Source organism: Callorhinchus milii, unplaced genomic scaffold, assembly GCF_018977255.1.
Source record: "Callorhinchus milii isolate IMCB2004 unplaced genomic scaffold, IMCB_Cmil_1.0 Scaffold1, whole genome shotgun sequence".
In the NCBI taxonomy this organism is placed as follows: Eukaryota; Metazoa; Chordata; class Chondrichthyes; order Chimaeriformes; family Callorhinchidae; genus Callorhinchus; species Callorhinchus milii.
The window spans coordinates 52,931,747-52,950,899 of NW_024704742.1; the positions used below are offsets into that span (position 1 = coordinate 52,931,747).

Genomic DNA, 19,153 nt, shown 5'->3' on the forward strand with positions numbered 1-19,153 from the left:
AATCCCTAAATTGTGGCAAATCGTCACAACTCCAAATAGTAGCTTTTAACGTATTATTGTGTTTCTGCCCCCACACTCTGAAACTCCATCGCGGAGTCACTTCGCCTCGCCCTTCCCTCACCTCCTTCAAGATCTGTCTCGAGACCTTCTTCTTTGACCGTTGTGCTTTCGCTCATCTTTCCTACCTCCACCCCGGTTGGTTCCCACCATCCCCAAGTACAACTCCCAGCTCGGATGCAAATCCTCAACTGGATGGACATCCTCCCGATGTGAAAGGCACAACATAAATGCAATTTGTAGTACTTGTTTCTTTACATCCTCGTGGGTCAAACTCTACAAAAGATTTTGTGTAGTGTAGAAACTGTAATATTAACTATTAATCCTTGCATTTGAGTCAGCTGAACATCTGAACATCTCAAAGAGCTACACAAGCGTTGTTCTGCAAAGTGTAGTGACTGTGTAGGTAGTCAATTAATGTGTACTATTGTAATCAATCCCACACTTCTATTCATAACATTTATAAGCATTTTGCAGATGCAGATTTGCTAATTTTGTGGCTGACAATCCCCCTGATTAAAAAATAGATTATTTACCTGATAGCTGTTTGTGGGATATTGCTGTTTGCAAATTGGCAGCCATATACAATTACACAGTATTACACTTTACAGTATGTCCTGGAAAGCACTTTGACATGATAAGGTGCTACATCAAATGCAAGGATTATTATTATATTTGTCCAGAACCACTTATTTACAGATGACATAAGTACAAATCTAAGCAGATACTCCCAGAGATACAGCACTTTTCACCAACTGTGAATTAATGTGCTGCTAAAGGCATTCTCTATCCCGAGCCATCTGCCTACTGAGGATCAGGTCTGTTGTGTTAGATGTAAAGGTATCCGCAGCCATACACAGAGAAAGCAGCTGGTGACGAGATTGAGTTCCAACAATAAACACAGAGTAAGCAATGCAGTTTAGCTACATGATACTCCTCGCCTGGTCCTGAAAGTCTTGTCAAATCTTACAAGGTTTTAGCATGGAGTTATCCAGCCAAACGCACTAGATTCAGGAAGGTAAGACATGAAAAACAGTAATTTTACCTACATTAATGCAGCAAATTAAATGGAATAGGTCATAGTGTTCACAATCTCAATTGTTCGTGTTGAAGATGTGTCATGAATATGATAGCTCAGCTTTTACCCTGTTGAGTCACTTGGATTAACAGTAAATTTTCACTACAGTATATATATATATATAGAGAGAGAGAGAGTAGGTTTGTAATTGGTACTTTATAATTGGAATTGCAAATCAGAAAGGTGCAGAGCATGGGGAAAGATTTGATACAAAAAGCTGGGGCACAAAATAAATTATTCAAGTAAAAAGTTAAAAAATGTTTCATTATAGTGTATGAATGTTGCTATTATGCTAACATTTTAAATAAGGTATAACAGTGGTGGGAGAAACCGGTACTTTTCATGAAGCTGACTAAACCATTTGTGTGTTTATAACCTGTATTCAGAATTCTCTTTTCAGCTGCATGCTGTTTTACAAGAGTCTGAAACAATTGCTGTTCTTTGTGGCAGAACAGCTCATTATTAATAATTTAATGCACGTTTGTTAATTTCTAATGATTTTGGATCTGGCCGGATCCCAATTGCAATATTACGCCCTTTTATGCTTTTGTGTCCGATGTAATAAATTGATCTCTAGAAAAGGGTGTGATCATTTTCCCCCCAAATTAATGCAGTTTAAGATGGTTCCGGTTTCCTTAATTTGAGCAGTCAGACTAGAACAAGAAAGTAAAGCCTAAGCAAAATTTCAGGTTGAAATCATAATCTATAACCAGCAAAGCTGCCTCCTGCTTTCCCAGAACTCATTTTTGGAATCATATTAATGTCATAATTACTGCAAAAAANCATAAACTTTTGCTTGTGATGCAGTGCGTTCCAGTTACTTAATTTAAGCTTAAATGACCTGGCAGCCTGAGGTAAACCTACATGGAAACAATAAAGCCTGGGCATTCGATACTCTGCTTTGTAATATTTGTCATGTGCTCATATCGCTCTCCCCTGTTGTCAGATTCACATTTGTTCCTGATTCCTGGCGCAGTTCTACATTTGATGGATTGAACATTCTTTTTCACTGGTTTGTTGAACAGTTTTGCTATTCCAGTCAGAATCACCTTTAAGCACCTCATTTTGTTCTGCTGTCGTTCCAGCTCATTCGCAGAGGTATCTTAAGATTAATGTGATACAAAGCGACTGTGCTGCTGTAACTGTAATGAATATCAAGAAATGATTTTCCTAAGCATAGGGAACCAAAGCTTTCTCTGTTATAAAGCGAGACTGTAAGGTCATTCGCCACCCAGAATTCATAAATCATTGTACGGTACGGTTGTGTGAACAGTTAAGCAATTTATTTAAGTACTCCACTTTTCAATGCACATGCTAATGTATTTGATAAGATGATACAAATACAACTAAATGTACGATATGCAAAATTACGCTGGAGCATCCTGTAACAAAGACACAGTATTTGGTACAAATAATACTCCTTGCATTTCATGTAGTGATTTATCATATACTGCAGTTATAACGTCTCAAACAGCTTTGCAGGATTTACTGTAATATGTAGTGAATGTGTATTTTGTAGATAAAAGTGACAGCCAATTTCAATGTAGCAATGTCCCACAAACAGCCGTGAAGGCAGACTTCAGCAACTTCAGTTTAACATTTCATCTGAAGCATGGAACTTCTGACAATGTGTCACTCCCCCAGCACTACACCCGGGGAGTGTCAGCCTAAACTAAGAATTCTTGAACACACTTTATTGCTTGAAGCCACAAAGTGATTCATATGCACAAGGGCTATCAACTGAGCCAGGATATAAAAGAAAATAAATGAATAGACTAATAAATCAAGACTTTAAACCTAAAGACTTCAAAGTTCCTTTTCTCTGTATCCAGATTTAAAACAGATTTCAAACGATGTTCTGCGCAAAAAGGAAGAAGGCCTTTCCTTTCTGTTAGCAACTCAGATGAATAGCTAGCTCATTAGAGTATGAGAAATTTAGATATATATCATGTCTTTCTCCTCCTCAATCACCAGACAGACACCAGACACATTGACCATAGCGATTATATATTTCCAATCATTTCCAATAGACAACATACACAGTCAATCTACTTTACCGTAAAGTGCTTTGAGATGCCTTGACAATGTGATAAGGCGCTGCTACATCAAATCAAGGATTATTATTATTATTATTATTAAGGGATTGGATGACCAAATGCCCACAAGACTTTGAGGCCTGCTAGAATACTAATTCCCAGAGGACAATGACAATTCCCAATGGAATTGCCAACCTACAAACTTTACTGTTTCTTCTTCTTACAGTCACCTTCCCCTTTGCTCCTCTTCGCTTTTGCTCAACATTTAATCCCCATTGTTGTGAAGCACTCCCGAGCGTTTTCCTACATGAAGGGCGCTATAGAAATCAAGTTGTTGTTTTGCCATCAAAGGGTCCTTTGCTGTACCTGGTTCTCTGTTGTTAAAGGGTTCTCCATATCCACCGTGAACCCATGGATTCCATTTTTTTATTCATAGGTCATTCTCGAGGCCAAAAACAACCCCCAAATCCTGTTCTCCACTACTCACCACCATCTCCACATCCTCTCTCAAGCACTTTCGATCCTCACTTCTGAATCTAAGTACGAAGAGGTCCTGAACTTCTTTATTTCTATAATAGATAACATCCGCCTGCTATCTCCTCCTCCCCCCCAAGTTGCCTAACATCCCCCCCCTCCCCAACGCCATTCCTCCTTCATCATCCTTTCCTCCTATCACGACTCCTTCCACTGGCTCCCAATTACTGAATGGATTGATTTCAAGATCCACTCATTTATTTTCAAATCCCTTCATGCCCTCGCACCTCCCTACCTTTCTGATCTGGTTAACCCCCACTCCACTACCCTATTTGTCCCTCGCACCTTCTGCTTCACCATCGGTGGCCGTGCATTCAGCCCAAACTCTGGAACTCTCTCCCTCAATCCCTCCATATTGCCCCCTCCTTCCCCACTTTCAAATCCCATCTAAAGACCTTACTTTTTGATCGTGCTTATGGTCACCTCCCCCCTCCCTCTCCCCCTCGGTCAGACTCGGTCACTGTCCATCACTCCGGGACACTACCCCGCATGAAGGGTGCTATATAAATGCAAGTTGTTGTTTATGAGATCGCCATTGATCGGATGAATACACTTGCAAGCTATAGGGAAATATGAAATATTGCAATAAAAGCAGCATTTTCATCTATCTGTTCCTGTAGCTGCAACAATAGCTGGCATACTAGGGAACAAACAGCGATTGTGAATCTTTTGGCAATACATTTAAAATGATGTCAGACATGCACAGAAGGGCATTTGTCTTTTAATTAACAGGATGGCAGGATCCAAGGTGGGCCAATCAGAATTTATCTGAAAGAACAAGCTTTTGAGCAGTTGAAATTTGATTCATCTGATTCAGAGCACAAGCTTGAAGTAAATATAATGTAAACTTCCACTAATGTCACAGTGGATTTGATATAGTGCTTTCGCGTCAGGAGGACATCTCAAAACACTTCACAGGATTTATTGTAAAGTGCAGTGACTGTGCATTTTCTAAGCAAACAAATAATAATAATAATTCTTGCATTTAATGTATTGCCTTATCATGTTGCCAAGGCTCTCAAAGACCTCACAGAATGTACTGTAAAGTGATGTGGCTGTGTATATTTTGAGACGAACGCAGTAGCCAATTTGCACACATCAAAGTCTCACAAACAGCTGTGGAGTGAGGGACCAATTTTATTTGGGAGATTGTTGGCCATGGCATAGGGAGAAACTCCTTTTTCTTTTGGAATAGTGTCATAGGATCTATCAAATGACACCTGAACTGGCAGACAGGACCTCAGTTTAACATCTTAGCTGAAGGACAACGCTTCCACACAAACAGCAGATAGACAAGTGGACAGCAAATTCCCAAGTGTTATTTCAGTCATAAACCCTTCACAATTCAGCCAACTGACGATTTAATATGCAATGATGAATTACACCGTGACAAACAGTGAGGAATCATCTTGTCAAATATAATATCTGCTCCCGTCAGCGCCTCCACACCTCAAGTGCTGACAGCAAGACCGTCCATGGTTGCACGTTCCACCTTACTAAGCCAGCCCGCAACCTTGGCATCTTGTTTGATCATCAACTACCCTTTCTACCCCACATCCATGCCATGACCCGCTCTGCCTTCCCCCACCTCCGCAACATCGCCCGGCTCCAGCACTGTCTCACACCACAGGCTGCTGAAACCCTCATACACGCTTCCATTACATCAAGGCTTGACTATGCAAACTCCCTGCTTGTCGGCCTCCCCAACTCCTCCCTTCATAGGTTGCAAATCATCCAGAACTCTGCAGCCCGTGTCCTCTCCTGCTCCAGGCTCCGTGATCCTATCAACCCCATCCTCGCCCAACTCCACTGGCTTCCCAACACATAGAGGATACAGTTCAAAAACCTGGTTCTCACCTTCAAAGCCCTCCATGGTCTTGCTCCCCCCTACCTCTGCGACCTCCTAACCGCCTACCAACCTGCCCGCTCCCTCCGCTCAGCGTGCTCCGACCTGCTTCATGTCCCCCGCCTCGCTCGCCCCACTATTGGCTGGCGGGCCTTCTGCCACGCTCCCACACTCTTGAACACCATTCCGCAGTCTGTCCTTCTTGCCCCTCCCTCGCCTCCTTCAAGACCCATCTCAAGACCCTCCTCTTCGACCGTGCTTTCGATCACCCTGCATTGTGGAATTGTGAAGGTCCAGATGCTCAGCCAGCTCAGTGGTAGCTGTGAAACAACTAACCCAAATATGGGTGGGCTATAGAGAGTAAATATCAGTCGCTTCCTGTTATCCTGTGACCTAGTGAACCCAACCCTTATCATGTCTTCAAGATGTCTCAAAGCGTTTCATAGTATATTCTGTGAAGCGCTTTGAAAGGTCTTGAAGATGTGATAAGGCACTATATCAAATGCAAAGATTATTATTATTATCTACTGGAACCTTAGTGTGAGAGGGTGTCTATGTGAGTGCAGGGTTGGGCTCACGACAACAACAACAACAACTTGCACTTACATCGCGCCCTCTCACGCAGGGTTGAGTCTCGAGGGCTTAACAGTGACAGAGCCTGATTCCGAGCCAAGCCGGGCTCAGCTCCACAGAGGAATGACCTGCCAGATCCCACTGTCTGTCCTCTCTCATGAAGAGTTTGGGTAAGGTCCTGGAGGGCAATCGGCACTTGTAGATACCCAGCAATAGTCCATGACAGGAAAAGGGGACATCAAAGTTGCAACTGGAAAAACACCGAACAAAATACTGACGAGCTTCAATTAAAATCAAAATACCACCAGCTGTTTATTTAAAATCCAGATTAAAATGTATTCTTGTTTTGACAGACAAAACATTGAAAATATTCATCAGACGTTGCTTTAGAAACTCAAAAATATCACAAGAAAATATCTGTGATTACCGTGCAATGAATCATATTTCTTGTAAAGTGTTCTGAGCGATGAACACATGTAAAGGGAGCTATATAAATGCAATTTGTTATTGTTGTTATTGATATAGCCCATTCTGGATAACTTTTGCTGATTAACTTTCCATTTGTTGTTCTTTTCATTGCAGTTGCACAATCTACAGATGAGATTACAACACTGAAAGAAGGTAGGGAAAAAAAACACATTTGTTTTTTTTAAAGATATGTTACATAATATAACTTCATGTGTTTATGCCAATATGTCTGTTTTTTTACTGCTAAAAAGAGCTCTGTTATATAAAGATTCATGCTAGTGTCTGCAAAGGTGTGAAGGGATCTCACAGCATTACTTTGATAGTCACACTCAGTAATTTATTCAACTGTATTGGGGGGGGGGGAGGGGCAGGTATCAGTCTCCTGCAATTTTTTTACTGAAAGCAGTTTTATCAAATTTCCTGATCCTAAAACCCAACAGCTGTTTTGGCTGTTTTTATATTCAGTCTTTCCTTAGTGATACCGCACAGGTGTCTTACTTGGCTAAACATAGTAACAAAAGTATGTTTCAGGCAAGTATAGGCTATTGGTCCTTCCATCCCATCCATCTTCTCAAAGGATCCTCCTGACATATCTTGTCATCTAAAAGCCTGCCGAGGGGTTGGAAACAAATAATTCAGTTTGTGTTTTAAAGGGGCGAAAAAATATAATGTGGTAATTAATCACCTTTGACAATGATCACATCACAAACCACATTCTCGTACCCCGATAGTTATTTTTGACTCTCCCTTTGTGATGTTCAAGAGGTAAATTTCTTGGAACATGGGTTTTGCAATCAGATTCTCATGTTTCCTAAAACGAAAACAGTGATTGTGAGAGATTGCTGCATATTTTTGTTGGTAAAGTTTTGTGGTTGAAGCCTAAAATTCAGTGCTACTGCTGGACGTTTCTATATTAGTATCAAAGACTGGTTCTCCCATTCCTACCCTAGTAGTACTTTCACCTCAGTAAATGAGTACCTCACTTTCCAATCAATATTTGTTTGAATCAGTCACTTGTCAGTTTAATCTCTTGGGTTTATCTCTATGTGATCAAGGATAAGACTGCAGGCATTCAGTTCATTTTTACATAATTTCCTCAGTATAGAATTCAACCCCCTCTCTTCCACAAACTGAAAGCTGCCATCTTATTGATCATATTGCTTATTGTCCTTGGTTCATTCATTTTAATCTCAGGAACGTTGTATGAATGAAGAGTTCAGTATAATAATAAAACATGTGCACTATATTGTGATCAGCAGCAATAGGTAAGTAGGCAGGTTGCTTTCTTGCCAAAGTAGCAAGTCATGCAGTAAAGTGGACACAAAAGGATCGACCGTACTATGTACACTGTGCACAAACTGCATTGCTGTACTTATTTTCTTTCAGTGGAGCAGATATAATCATGACAACAGAAATAACCGACACTAAACAAGATGTTAATGCAAAGTGTGCCCGCACTGATGCTGCAGGTAAACAGAACCAATCGGTTGTAGGACTTCACTTTCTCTCCATTTAAATTTTCACCTTTAAAGAGACAGAAAGCCTCTTTTGTCTTTGTTTACGCAGATAATACTCGCAATATCTAATACATAGCTAAATCAAATTCTGGTACCATATGTGGAAATCAGTTTAATAAAACTCTACCGTCTAGATTTTCAATAATACTTCTCTCTGCATTTCCAGAAATAAGTTATAGATTAGATATGGTTCTTAGGAAATCTCACTGTAATATCTGGTTGCACAATAACTGCAATGTATGCAGTGAAATTCATGCTGTGTTTGAGTGCAAAACATATATATTTAAAATTCTAGGGATAGATTCTAAGAAAGCAGAATATATTTATCGAAAATAATGCTGTCAGGATAATTCAAATGCAAGGTCTTCTGTCTCTTTAAATAGAGTGTGCAGTGGAAATAATACCCAGAAGAGTATCTTTGGAGTTGTTAACTAAAGAGTGCTATTGGTTTGGTGTGTAATTAATTTTCTGGTTGGATGGGGTATGCAGAAATGTTAAGTGATTTGTGAACTTTGTATCGAATAGATTTTCAGTTCAAACATGCATTATTTTCTATTTCTGCTTTTTGATGCATTTCTAAGCAAAGGCTTTCACCTTACTGGAGTTATAATTTCTACCTTATCATTACAAACATGTACCAAGCAAGAGGGTCACATGTCATATTAAAGTAAGAGCTCACGTGGTCAAGAGAGTGGACCTGCTTCCAGTCTGCTTCCAACGCTGATTTTGGTTGGCTGCCAGAAACCACACACATGCAGTTTAGTGAAGTCTTTCCATTTGATTTTGCCTTTCACAGTAGGAAAGCATTCGATCTCTCAGTACATAATTTCAATAACATGATTGAGATCCGCTCGACTAGCATCGGCATGCTTGTCCTTCACACCCTCCGCCCCACCACCATCAGAGGTCGCGCTTTCAGTCACTATGCCCCGACACTCTGGAAGAATCTCCCTCAATCCCTCTGCCCCATCTCTCCCCTTTATCATGGAGGGCGCTATATAAGTGCAAGTTGTTGTTGTATCAGAGCTGTGTTGCACTACCTTCTGGCACTATGCATTTTTTTNGGACTGTTGTATATCACTAGCTACCAACAGTTCAGTACTTAGTAATATACATTAGTGAAAAGTAAAATGAATGATTGCAACATATTATGTACATGAAGCAGTTGGGTTAAGAACTTAATTTTTGTTAGTGTTGACAATTTACCCTTCAAACAGTATGCACTGAGATTCAACAGCAGGTGCACAGAAACAGGATGCTACACAGGACCATCAAGCCTGCTCATCATCTAACTCATTTCCCCACCTGTTCTCCATATGCTCTTATTCTCAGTTACCTCTCTAACCCTGTCTTAAATATTTCAATCTGCACCCATGCTTTTCTGTGGCAGTGCGATTCACTTTTTACCACTCTTTGCTGTGTAACTACGTTTCCTGGATTCACTTTTAACTAGCTTGGTTCTCATTTTAAATTTATTTAGAAAATCCCTCTTGAAGTTTACAATGATAAATGAAATTTCAATCCTACCTCAGTTAAAGTTCAGGCAGAATTTGAGTGATATTCAGGGTGGGGCTAACCTTTAGTGCGCAAAGCAGGAATTGATTTTGACGACAATCTGATTACCAGGAAGACTATTTTTTTTAGCATGGGAGCCTGTCACCTGCACGCATGTGCAATGACATTGGCCATTGTGATTTTATGGATACCAACCAGTGTTATCATGAAGTTTCATTGTTATATGGGTACATAGACACTGAAAATAATGCAGTGAAACCTCACAAAGACATTATGGTATAAAGAAAGAAAAGTGATTTATCCTGAAATTGAATATCCTCATCCTCTTTAATACATCTACCATTCCACGTAACAAAAGTCATTGCTGCTGATATCTGCATAACGTTATTAGCTTGATAGACACAATACCATTTACTGCATTCATATTTGTTATGATAAAAGTACCCATGGGCACACTGTACATGATTTTTGCTCCTTTCCTGGTACATTAATAATGTACACTGTGTTCAAGAAAACTTGCTCATTTGTTTGCCCCAGAGAAAAATGCTAAACAAGAAAAGAAAAAAATGATTCATTCTGTAATTGAATGTCCTCATCCACTTTAATACATTTACCATTCCAAGGAAGTGTCAACAGATGCTAAAGACTGGTTTGAATGATATCTACTGTTCTTCTCTATGGAGGACTGAACTGACAGACATGGAAATGTCTATTCTGTTACAGGAACATTAAAGTCCAGATTTCGGCAGGAATAAGTTTGATGAATGTCAGATATAATAAGTAACTAATAAGTAACTAAGTAACTAATCCACCGTGGCTTTGCTGTGTGGTTTCACAGTTGCTCAATTTGTTTAACGTCCAGTGAACCTCAGTTGAATGTCTTATCTAAAGTACATTACCTCCAACAACAACAACAAAATGACATTGGTAAAGCACCTTTCACATTGGGAGGACGTCCCAAGGCGCTGGACAGACAGAGTTTCGGACCCGAGCTGGGGGTCGGGGAGGGTGGAGGGCAGGGGAGAGGCAGGGAGATCAAAATCACGGTCGAAGAGGAGGATCTTGAGATCCATCTTGAAGGTGGCAAGGGAGGGGGTGAGGCGAAGGGACTGCGGGATGGAGTTTCAAAGGGTAGGGCAGAGTGGCAGAAGACCCGCCCACCAATAGTGGGGCGAGCGAGGCCGGGGACGTGAAGCAGGCCGGAGCTCGCTGAGCAGACAATAGAGCTCTGCCCTAGCACTGCACTACAGCGTTAGCTTAGAGCAGGGTGGTCTAACTTATTGGCTGCTGAGGCGCCGGATGCACTATTTGAGAAATGTCCGTGGGCCGCATAAGCAATATATTTGTGTTTCCCTTGCAGAAACATAACATTTACAGATTATGGAGGGAGTGGGAGGTCCAGATGAAATAGAGGATGGTGGGGAGGTGGGGTGAATGAAGTTGGACAGTTGGACCCCTGGCTTAAAGCTAATAAGCTCAAAGTCCCAACGTGGGGCTTATTTATCCAAGATCCTTCAGAACAGATGCACATCACACAATTCCTCCTGTAATTATTTTTATATTTCATTTTTGTTCTTATAACAGTAAACTAGAGAAACATGGTACACTGATACTGAGGAAATGAAGGCACAGTTTGAAATTCAGTGTAAGTGCCTCACTTTGTATGCAAATGATGGGTAAAATGCAAATGATAGGTATAATACTGCAATCCATCATACCACAAGAGCATTGTTAGAACTGTGAGATGCATGGATTGTGGTAGACTGCAAAATAGCCAACTCTGCACTATCTGACTGAGATGCAGTAGACAAGAAGCATTGAGGGCACCCAAAATCAATGCTGAAAAGAAAGGTTAATACAATACAGCATCAAATGTACCAGGAACAACAGTGTGACCTGACTACATAAGGTTAACCCAGCGATAGTAGAAGGTTTTAACAGCTCTATAGCAGGAAATAATGACGGTACATAGATAAGAACTCACATTTCCTTGTAACGTTTGTTTAACATTTTACTCTGAGCAAACAAATGAGCAATCACAAGTGTTCTTGCACCAAAATGAATATGACTAATGTACCAGGAAAAAAACAAAAAGCAGGTGCAGTGTGCCCATGGGTACTATTATCACAACAAATATGAATGCAGTAAATGGTATTGTGCCTATCAAGCTAACAAGTTTATGCAACTATAGTGTCAATGACTTTTATTACCCTTCCTTTAGGAAATTAAACTCAGATAAACAGAGTTGAACTCCAGCTACAGGGATTTTTTTTATAATACCATATCTGAAAAGCATTTGAAAGTACAACAATTAACGTATAATGACCGCAGAGACTCACGTGAAACAAAATCAAGAAGCTTTCAGTTTTGATTTCTTCTGAATTACAACCCGAACAAAAATGTAACTGATAATAATGTGGGACGAACTGTCTAAATGATCATTAGTAAACACATCTTAATTTTGCACAAATGCATGATTTCATTCATTTACATTGTGGCATGTAACAAATCTGTGGGCTTTAGTTTCACAAATGGGAGCTAACAGATTATTTTTGCAGTCTAACTTACAATGGTAATAAACGTTGATGCCGTGTACTACAAAAATTGACTTGAATTATTAAAGGATTGAATTTCTGAAGTTCAAATCAAATTTGTTCCCCTAAATCTCATTGTTAGTCTTCAGTGTTTAGAACCATATAGCCATAAAAAATTATGCCCCTCTGTGCTTGTGCCAGCTCCCTCAAGAGCAAAGTTTGTTAATACATATCATGTAGCCCTCTGATGTTATTCAAGATTGCACAAGTAACTTGGAGCCCCAGGGCTCCATTCTTGGCCCTCTTCTTTTCCTTATCTATATGCTCCCTCTGGATAATGTGATTCAGAGACATGGGGTAAACTTCCACATGTATGCAGATGACACACAAATCTACTTTGCCTCCTCCAGTACCAACTCCAGGTCTGCCGATATTCTATCAGCTTCTCTGGAAGACATCAAGGCCTGGATGAGTGTAAACTTCCTGTAGCTGAATATGGACAAGACGGAAGCCATACTCATTGGCTCTCGTCAACATCTTCACTCCTGTGGATCTAAACTCCTCACCCTTCCTGGGCTATGCCTCAGACTCACCGAACCAGTGCTCAACCTAGGCATCCGGTTCGACCCCCAACTGTCCTTCCTCCCCCACATCTGGTCCCTGACCAGAATCGCTTTCTTCCACCTCCACCACATTGCCCACCTCCGACCGTACCTTATCCCAAATGTTGCCGAAACCCTGGTACATGCATTTGTCACCTCCCGCTTGGATTACTCCAACGCACTTCTTTCCGGTCTCTCCAGCTCCACTATTCACAAGATCCAGCTCATTCAGAACTCTGCTGCCTACATACTGACCCGGACCAAACTCCATTCCCACATCTCACCAGTTCTGGCCAGGCTCCACTGGTTCCCCATCACCTAACAGATCAAGATCCTCACTCTCATGTTCAAATTCCTTCATTCTCAGGCACTTCTCTACCACTCCGACCTCCTCACTGCCCAATCCACCACCCGGCACCTCCGCTGGACTGGCACCGGCCTCCTGCTCGTCCCTCGCACCCTCCGCCCCAACATTGGAGTTTGTGCTTTCAGCCACTAAGCCCCCAAACTCGGAACACTCTCCCTCCATCCCTCCGGCTTGCCTCCTCTCTCCCCTCTTTCAAGTCCCGCCTGAAAACTTTCGTCTTTGACCGTGCTTACGGCCACCTCCCCCCGGCTCGGAGTCAGGCTCCGCCATTGTTAAGTGCTCTGAGACACTACCCTGCGTGGAGGGCGCTGTATGCATGCAAGTTGTTGTTGTTGTAGTTGTATTAAGGTTTGGCTGCCAAATAATTTAAATGGAAACCACCAATTCTGAGCCTGGTTCACCACTCTTGATTCAGAAGATTGTGGATCTAAGCCCCACATCAAGACTTTGAGTTAATATAGTCTAGGTTGATACTCTGATGCTTTTGACAGAGATTCCATCCTTCAGATAAAATATGAAATGAAGGTCACTGTCTGTCTGTTCAGGTGGATAGTAAAGATCCTATGGCACTAATTGAAAATAGAAAGTAGTTTCTCTTTATGTTCTGACTGATCATCTCCCAAATTTAAAAAAAATGTTCACTTCATGGCTATTTATGGGACATTTCTGTGTGCAAATAGGCTGCTGGATTTGCCTATAAAAACAGTCACTAAACACAGAAAAATTCTGTGAAGCAATTTAAGACATTTCAATCATGGGATAAAGAGCAATGCCAAATTCAAGGATTATTTATTTATTATAACAACTGCCACCCAATTAGAAATAGTTTAGAATGGAAGCAAATAAAAATGACTGGAGCCCACGAACCTCATATCAAAGACATTAGGGCTAAACTACCACCTATTGCCCATCTCTCTTTCACATATGCTGGTTTTCAATATGCACTATTATTGACTTTGCTTACTAACCAACATGCACTAAAAATTAATCAATTTGTTTAAACATCTGAATTGAAAAGGGTTATTATGCACAAATTCCATTGTATTGAGATGGCCCTTTTTGTGTCCTGTTACTGTGAGGATAAATATGTGGTTCTCTCAGCCTGGTTTAATCATTTAACCTAAATGATGATGGGTTCTGCATGTGTCAAACACTCGTCTGACAAAAACATACTGAGGTTTTTAGAAACCTGCAATACGTACGTCACAGGTCTGTATGAACAGACTGCTTTTAAATAGGTACCAGCAACTCTTTGAACAAAGTAATTGTTGGGAACTGTTCTCCTGCCCACATTCTAGGCTTTAGTTACTGCAAGTCTGGTGAGATTTAGAGACAGAAAAGAGCTTGAGCAAAAAAGAACTGCCTAAAATAAATAACAATTGATAAATTATTCATGCTGGACTATTTCAGAAACAGAGGATAAATAAAGAGAAATAACAAAATCTTCAGCTTATTTTAAACAGTAGGAAAATGTCCGTGTGTCATAAATTGAATAAAATGGTTATTCCACTGTTTGCATTCCTTATTTATGATTTTATAATAATCCTAAAATAATAAGCATTACATTTAATATATCACCTATAAGATCGAAATTCTTAAATTGCTTAAAGGTAATTGTTGTCAATTTAGTACCTGTATATTTGTAGACAAACACAGCATCCATAAAGTGAATTACCAATTTATCTGGATTGTTGGCCAGGAAACCAGGAGAAACTGTCTTCTCTTTTCAGGACATAAGGTTCTGGATGAGAGCTAACTTCCTTCAGTTGAATGTCGACAAGACCGAGGTTCTCCTGCTTATCTTTGCATTCGCTCACATTAGGAGAATGTCCCAAAGGACTAAACAGGATTTTACTGTGAAGTACTGTGACTGTAATTTGTGGGGAAACACAGCAGGCCAATTTGAGCATTGCAGTGCTCCACAAACAGACAGGGAGTGAGTGACCAATTTTATTTTGGGCGATTTGTTGGTCAGGACACTGGAAGAAACTCTCTTCTCTTTATGAATAGTGCCCTGGTATCTTTAACGTCCACCTAATGGGACAGCAGAGAACTTTGGTTGAACATCTAAAATAATATTAAATGGGACCAAACAGGACCTTAGTTTAACATTCATCCTAAGGACGACACATCTCACAATGCACTGTCCTGCTTCATGTTCCGCGCCTCACCATCTGTGTGTGACATTCAGCCTGTTTTCCCCCACTCTCTGGAACGCCATCCTGGAGTCCCTTCACCTCCTCCCTCCACTCACCTCACCTCCTTCAAGGTCCATCTCAAGACTTCCCTGTTTGACCTCTTTCCCCAGCTCAGGTGAAAACCCTCAATGGTCCAGCGCCTTGGGACATCCTCCTGATGTGAAAATGCTATAGAAAGCAATTTGTTGTTTGTTTTTATGCCACTTTGCAGCATCTAAAGTGCATTTGAGTCAGCGGTTTCATAAATTTATTTTAGGAACTATAAATCTGGATGAATCAAAGAGGGGATAATTGACATAGGCTGTTGTACAATAGGCTATTGTTTTGCTTCTTTTACTATTTCTCACTAAAAGGCTTCGAGACTGGATTAAATAGTTTTGAATTACCACAGTTCCACATATGTTCAGCAAGGAAATGGAGGACTGATGATGCCACAGAAACATTCACATCCTTTGCTGGCAAACAAAACAAAGCCATTTAAAATGAAATCACAGAAAGGGAAATTAAGTTAAGTGAATATTCTTTCAATTTCCACTCGCTCTCTTTTTCTCACTTCAAGTCAATCACCTCCATTCTGTGCCGCATGTGACCTGACTATGTGAGTGAGCAAGCCTGAAACATTTACTGGATATATAATTTAAGAAAAAGGTAAACAGAATGCATATGATCTGTTTATGAAGAAATGCATGTTGCCCAAATAATTAAAAACAAGCATTGTAATCATTAAATTGTTTGCCTACAAACACACGATGACTATACTTAACAGTAAATCATGTGAAGTGCTTTGAGATGTTTCAATGTTGTATTAGATGCTGTATCAAAGGTGATGATAATTATTATTACTATTATTAATTCATCTCTCCATTTGTCTGCTTATCTACATGGAATGGACAACCAGGACAATTAATAAAATAAATTAATAGATAGATAGATAAATAAACAATCCTTGCATTTGTCATAACGCCTTTCACAGCTTGAAGACGCATCAAAGCACTTGACAGGATTTACTGTAAAGTGTATTTATTGTACTTTTTTCTAGGCAAACAAGTAGAATATAGACCTATATCTGATTATAAAATATCCAATATAGTTCAAATCTTCCCTTATTCTTATGATTTTCTTTGACTGAAACAACAGGACAATGAGATGATGAATGATGATCACTGAAAAACACAAGTTCTTAAATCCACATCCACCAAGAAACCTGGACAGTGGGATAAAATTCCACCCGAGTTTAAATTGACTATTGATGTAGCATTGCAGAGTGTGGCGAATTCAGCGAATTGTTAAACTCAGTTTTAACTTTGAACTCCGTTTTCTATCATTCTTAAAAAAAACGTGATTCAAAATTAATGATAGTATTTAGAAATTTGACAAATTCAGGCCACTCTAGAATGCTATGTTAACAGAGTAAATCCTGATGGAATACACTGTGGGAAGGAACATTTAATCTTAATTGTAAGATTCCTTTCATAACTCCACATTTTCTTACCTATATTCACTTATTCACTAAGATGTGAACCTTTGTGCATGTCCAGACATTATTCACCTAAGATCATTTAGTAGATAATACGCACAAGTCCTGACATGATACCAATAAAACTATGTACACATTCATTTTGTATGGTGCTTGGTTCTGCACAACTACACATTTGTTACTAACACTAACTATTTGAGTTGTAAGTTATATACTGATTGCAGCTTTGCAAACTTACCCTACAGGCCCAGAGATGAAGGGCAGAGACTTGCGAACTTTGAATTAATTGATATAACGTTTCAGAGCTGGGAAGATCATTAAAGTACATTGTCTTGAGTCGATCACTTCACCACTGTTCAAACGCTGGTTGGTTCTGAGGATGAGGAATGGAGCCTGCAACAAAATTGCTAGTACTCTCATTCACAGGACAATCTCTCTCATTCCCTCAACCAAATGATCCAGGAAAGGATAGAACAACATTCTTTTGTATTACTCCTCCAGAGTGTTATGCTCTACATTGTTTTATAACCTAGAATAATTTTTCACTCTTTCTGAGGTGAATTCACTACTATGAATAAATGTTGCCTTGGCATAAAGAGCATGAAACATTCCCCCAATTCTGTCACTCTGAAAGCACTTCAATGTCAGTGTGGCTTCATTTACTGCTTGTAACTTATTACATGTCTTTTTCCAGTTATACTGAAATAATGGCACAAAGTAGCTCAGCAGATATGTCCATGCTTTACGGGAAATAGCAAAGTCACTCATCTGCATCATATTAAACATGTGATTTGCATTGATTTCACTTTTGTTTCAATTTTCTGCAGCAATTCTTTCATTGCAGGAGCCTTTTTTTTTGGTCAGTTGGGTGTCTGACACATGCAGAAACCCATCTCCATGCTTAAGAGTATCCAAACCAAACTGAGAGTTCCACATAAGTATGCCACCCACACATATTTTTCCCTGTGTCTGGAATGGAATGTACACCCTCTCTTTGCTTACATAATTCCAGAGAGTATTTAGTGCAGGTAAGCTACAGTTGTGCATTAGAGCTTTGCTGGAGTTTACTACCTAAAACCAATTAGCGTGCCACTGAGAACAATATCAATGCCTGCTGCTTAATTCAGACATGTTTCCTGCTGCTTATCCAGCTAGGACCACCCTATCAATTAAGGTTTTGCATTGCAGGGTTAGCAGGAACTCAGTGGGAAGAGTCCTTGCTGCCCCTCCAAGTCCTTCTGATGAGACAGGCTGACTTGTCTCTCATGAGAAGTACCCTGGAGTACCGTGCACTCACCTGACTCAGCAACTGGACTGCTGGGACTACAGAGGGTTGACTTGATTTCAACATTCCATTGCCAAGCAATTCACCTTGGAACCAGTTCAGCTCCAAGGAGACCCTGCTCACCTCCCCGTAAGGGGGTTAGTCACTAACTGCTCACTTGACATCTGACAAAGACAGGTTTGAGCACCGCTAGGTGGATAGCAGGTATCAAGAACTCTGTGTGAACAGCATTGGTTCCAATAGTTAGAGACGTGAGCAGTGGCTGATTACCTCTCTGCATATCAAGTTGGATATCGAACCCTGGATATATGAATGTGTGCTCACAAGCCTGGACTCCAGTTAATGCCTTCCAGCAACTGCTGTTCTGAGCTTCAAAGTTTCCTCATCTGCTATTTGGACCTCTGCTTCAGTGTGGTGGGTGGACCTATACAGACAGCTTGTGCCCTAACAGCCACCTTGATGTTCTGGAGGTCCAAGGCCAATGCCACGTTCCAGGCTAACTTAATACCAGTTGCTTAATTCAGGTTTTCATGTGAGGGGTCTTAGCAAATAGGCGTGCCTGCATCTTCAGAGTGCTCGGCAACAGGTCAGTGTAGGCTGGAGCCCTTTCCTCCCTCAGTCACTTCCCTTTTTACCACATATCCACCTTACTGCTTGTTCTGGACTCCACAAATGGGCCAAAGGAAACTCCTCGCTGCCTGCCCAAGACCTCAGAAACATGAAGAACTGGAAACATTGAGTTAAATGTTTTGATTGATTGAATCATGTCACCTGTTGTGCTCTTGAATGTTGGATGCTTCTCTTTATTGGATTATTGATCCCTGTGTCGAGCTCTCAGAAGATTACCTTTCTTTTAGCTGATTACTGATGCACTTTACTTATGTCTTGACAGTCTCAAATGTGTTTTGTACTAAGAGCAGTCACCAAGAATGGCAAATTTTAAGCCAATGGTTTTGCAGTCTATAAATACATTTGGTATGTGATGTGATAATTAATCCTTGCATTTGATATAGCGCTTTTCACGTCGGGAGGACGTCCCAAAGCGCTTCACAGAACATAGAACAAG

At 40.4% G+C, this 19,153-nt stretch overlaps 1 protein-coding gene across 4 annotated transcripts in view; it reads left to right on the forward strand.

Moving 5' to 3' along the window:
- Positions 1-19,153, forward strand: part of cracd (capping protein inhibiting regulator of actin dynamics) — a 115,121-nt gene that overhangs the window by 51,184 nt on the left and 44,784 nt on the right. For all 4 annotated transcript variants that reach the window (XM_042342057.1, XM_007892773.2, XM_042342039.1 and 1 more), the window contains exon 2: positions 6,707-6,745. Coding sequence is in view for 3 of the 4 variants with exons in the window: in XM_007892773.2 (XP_007890964.2) it covers positions 6,707-6,745 (39 nt within the window). In the remaining variant the exon portion in view is untranslated. The remainder of the gene's footprint in view (positions 1-6,706; positions 6,746-19,153) is intronic.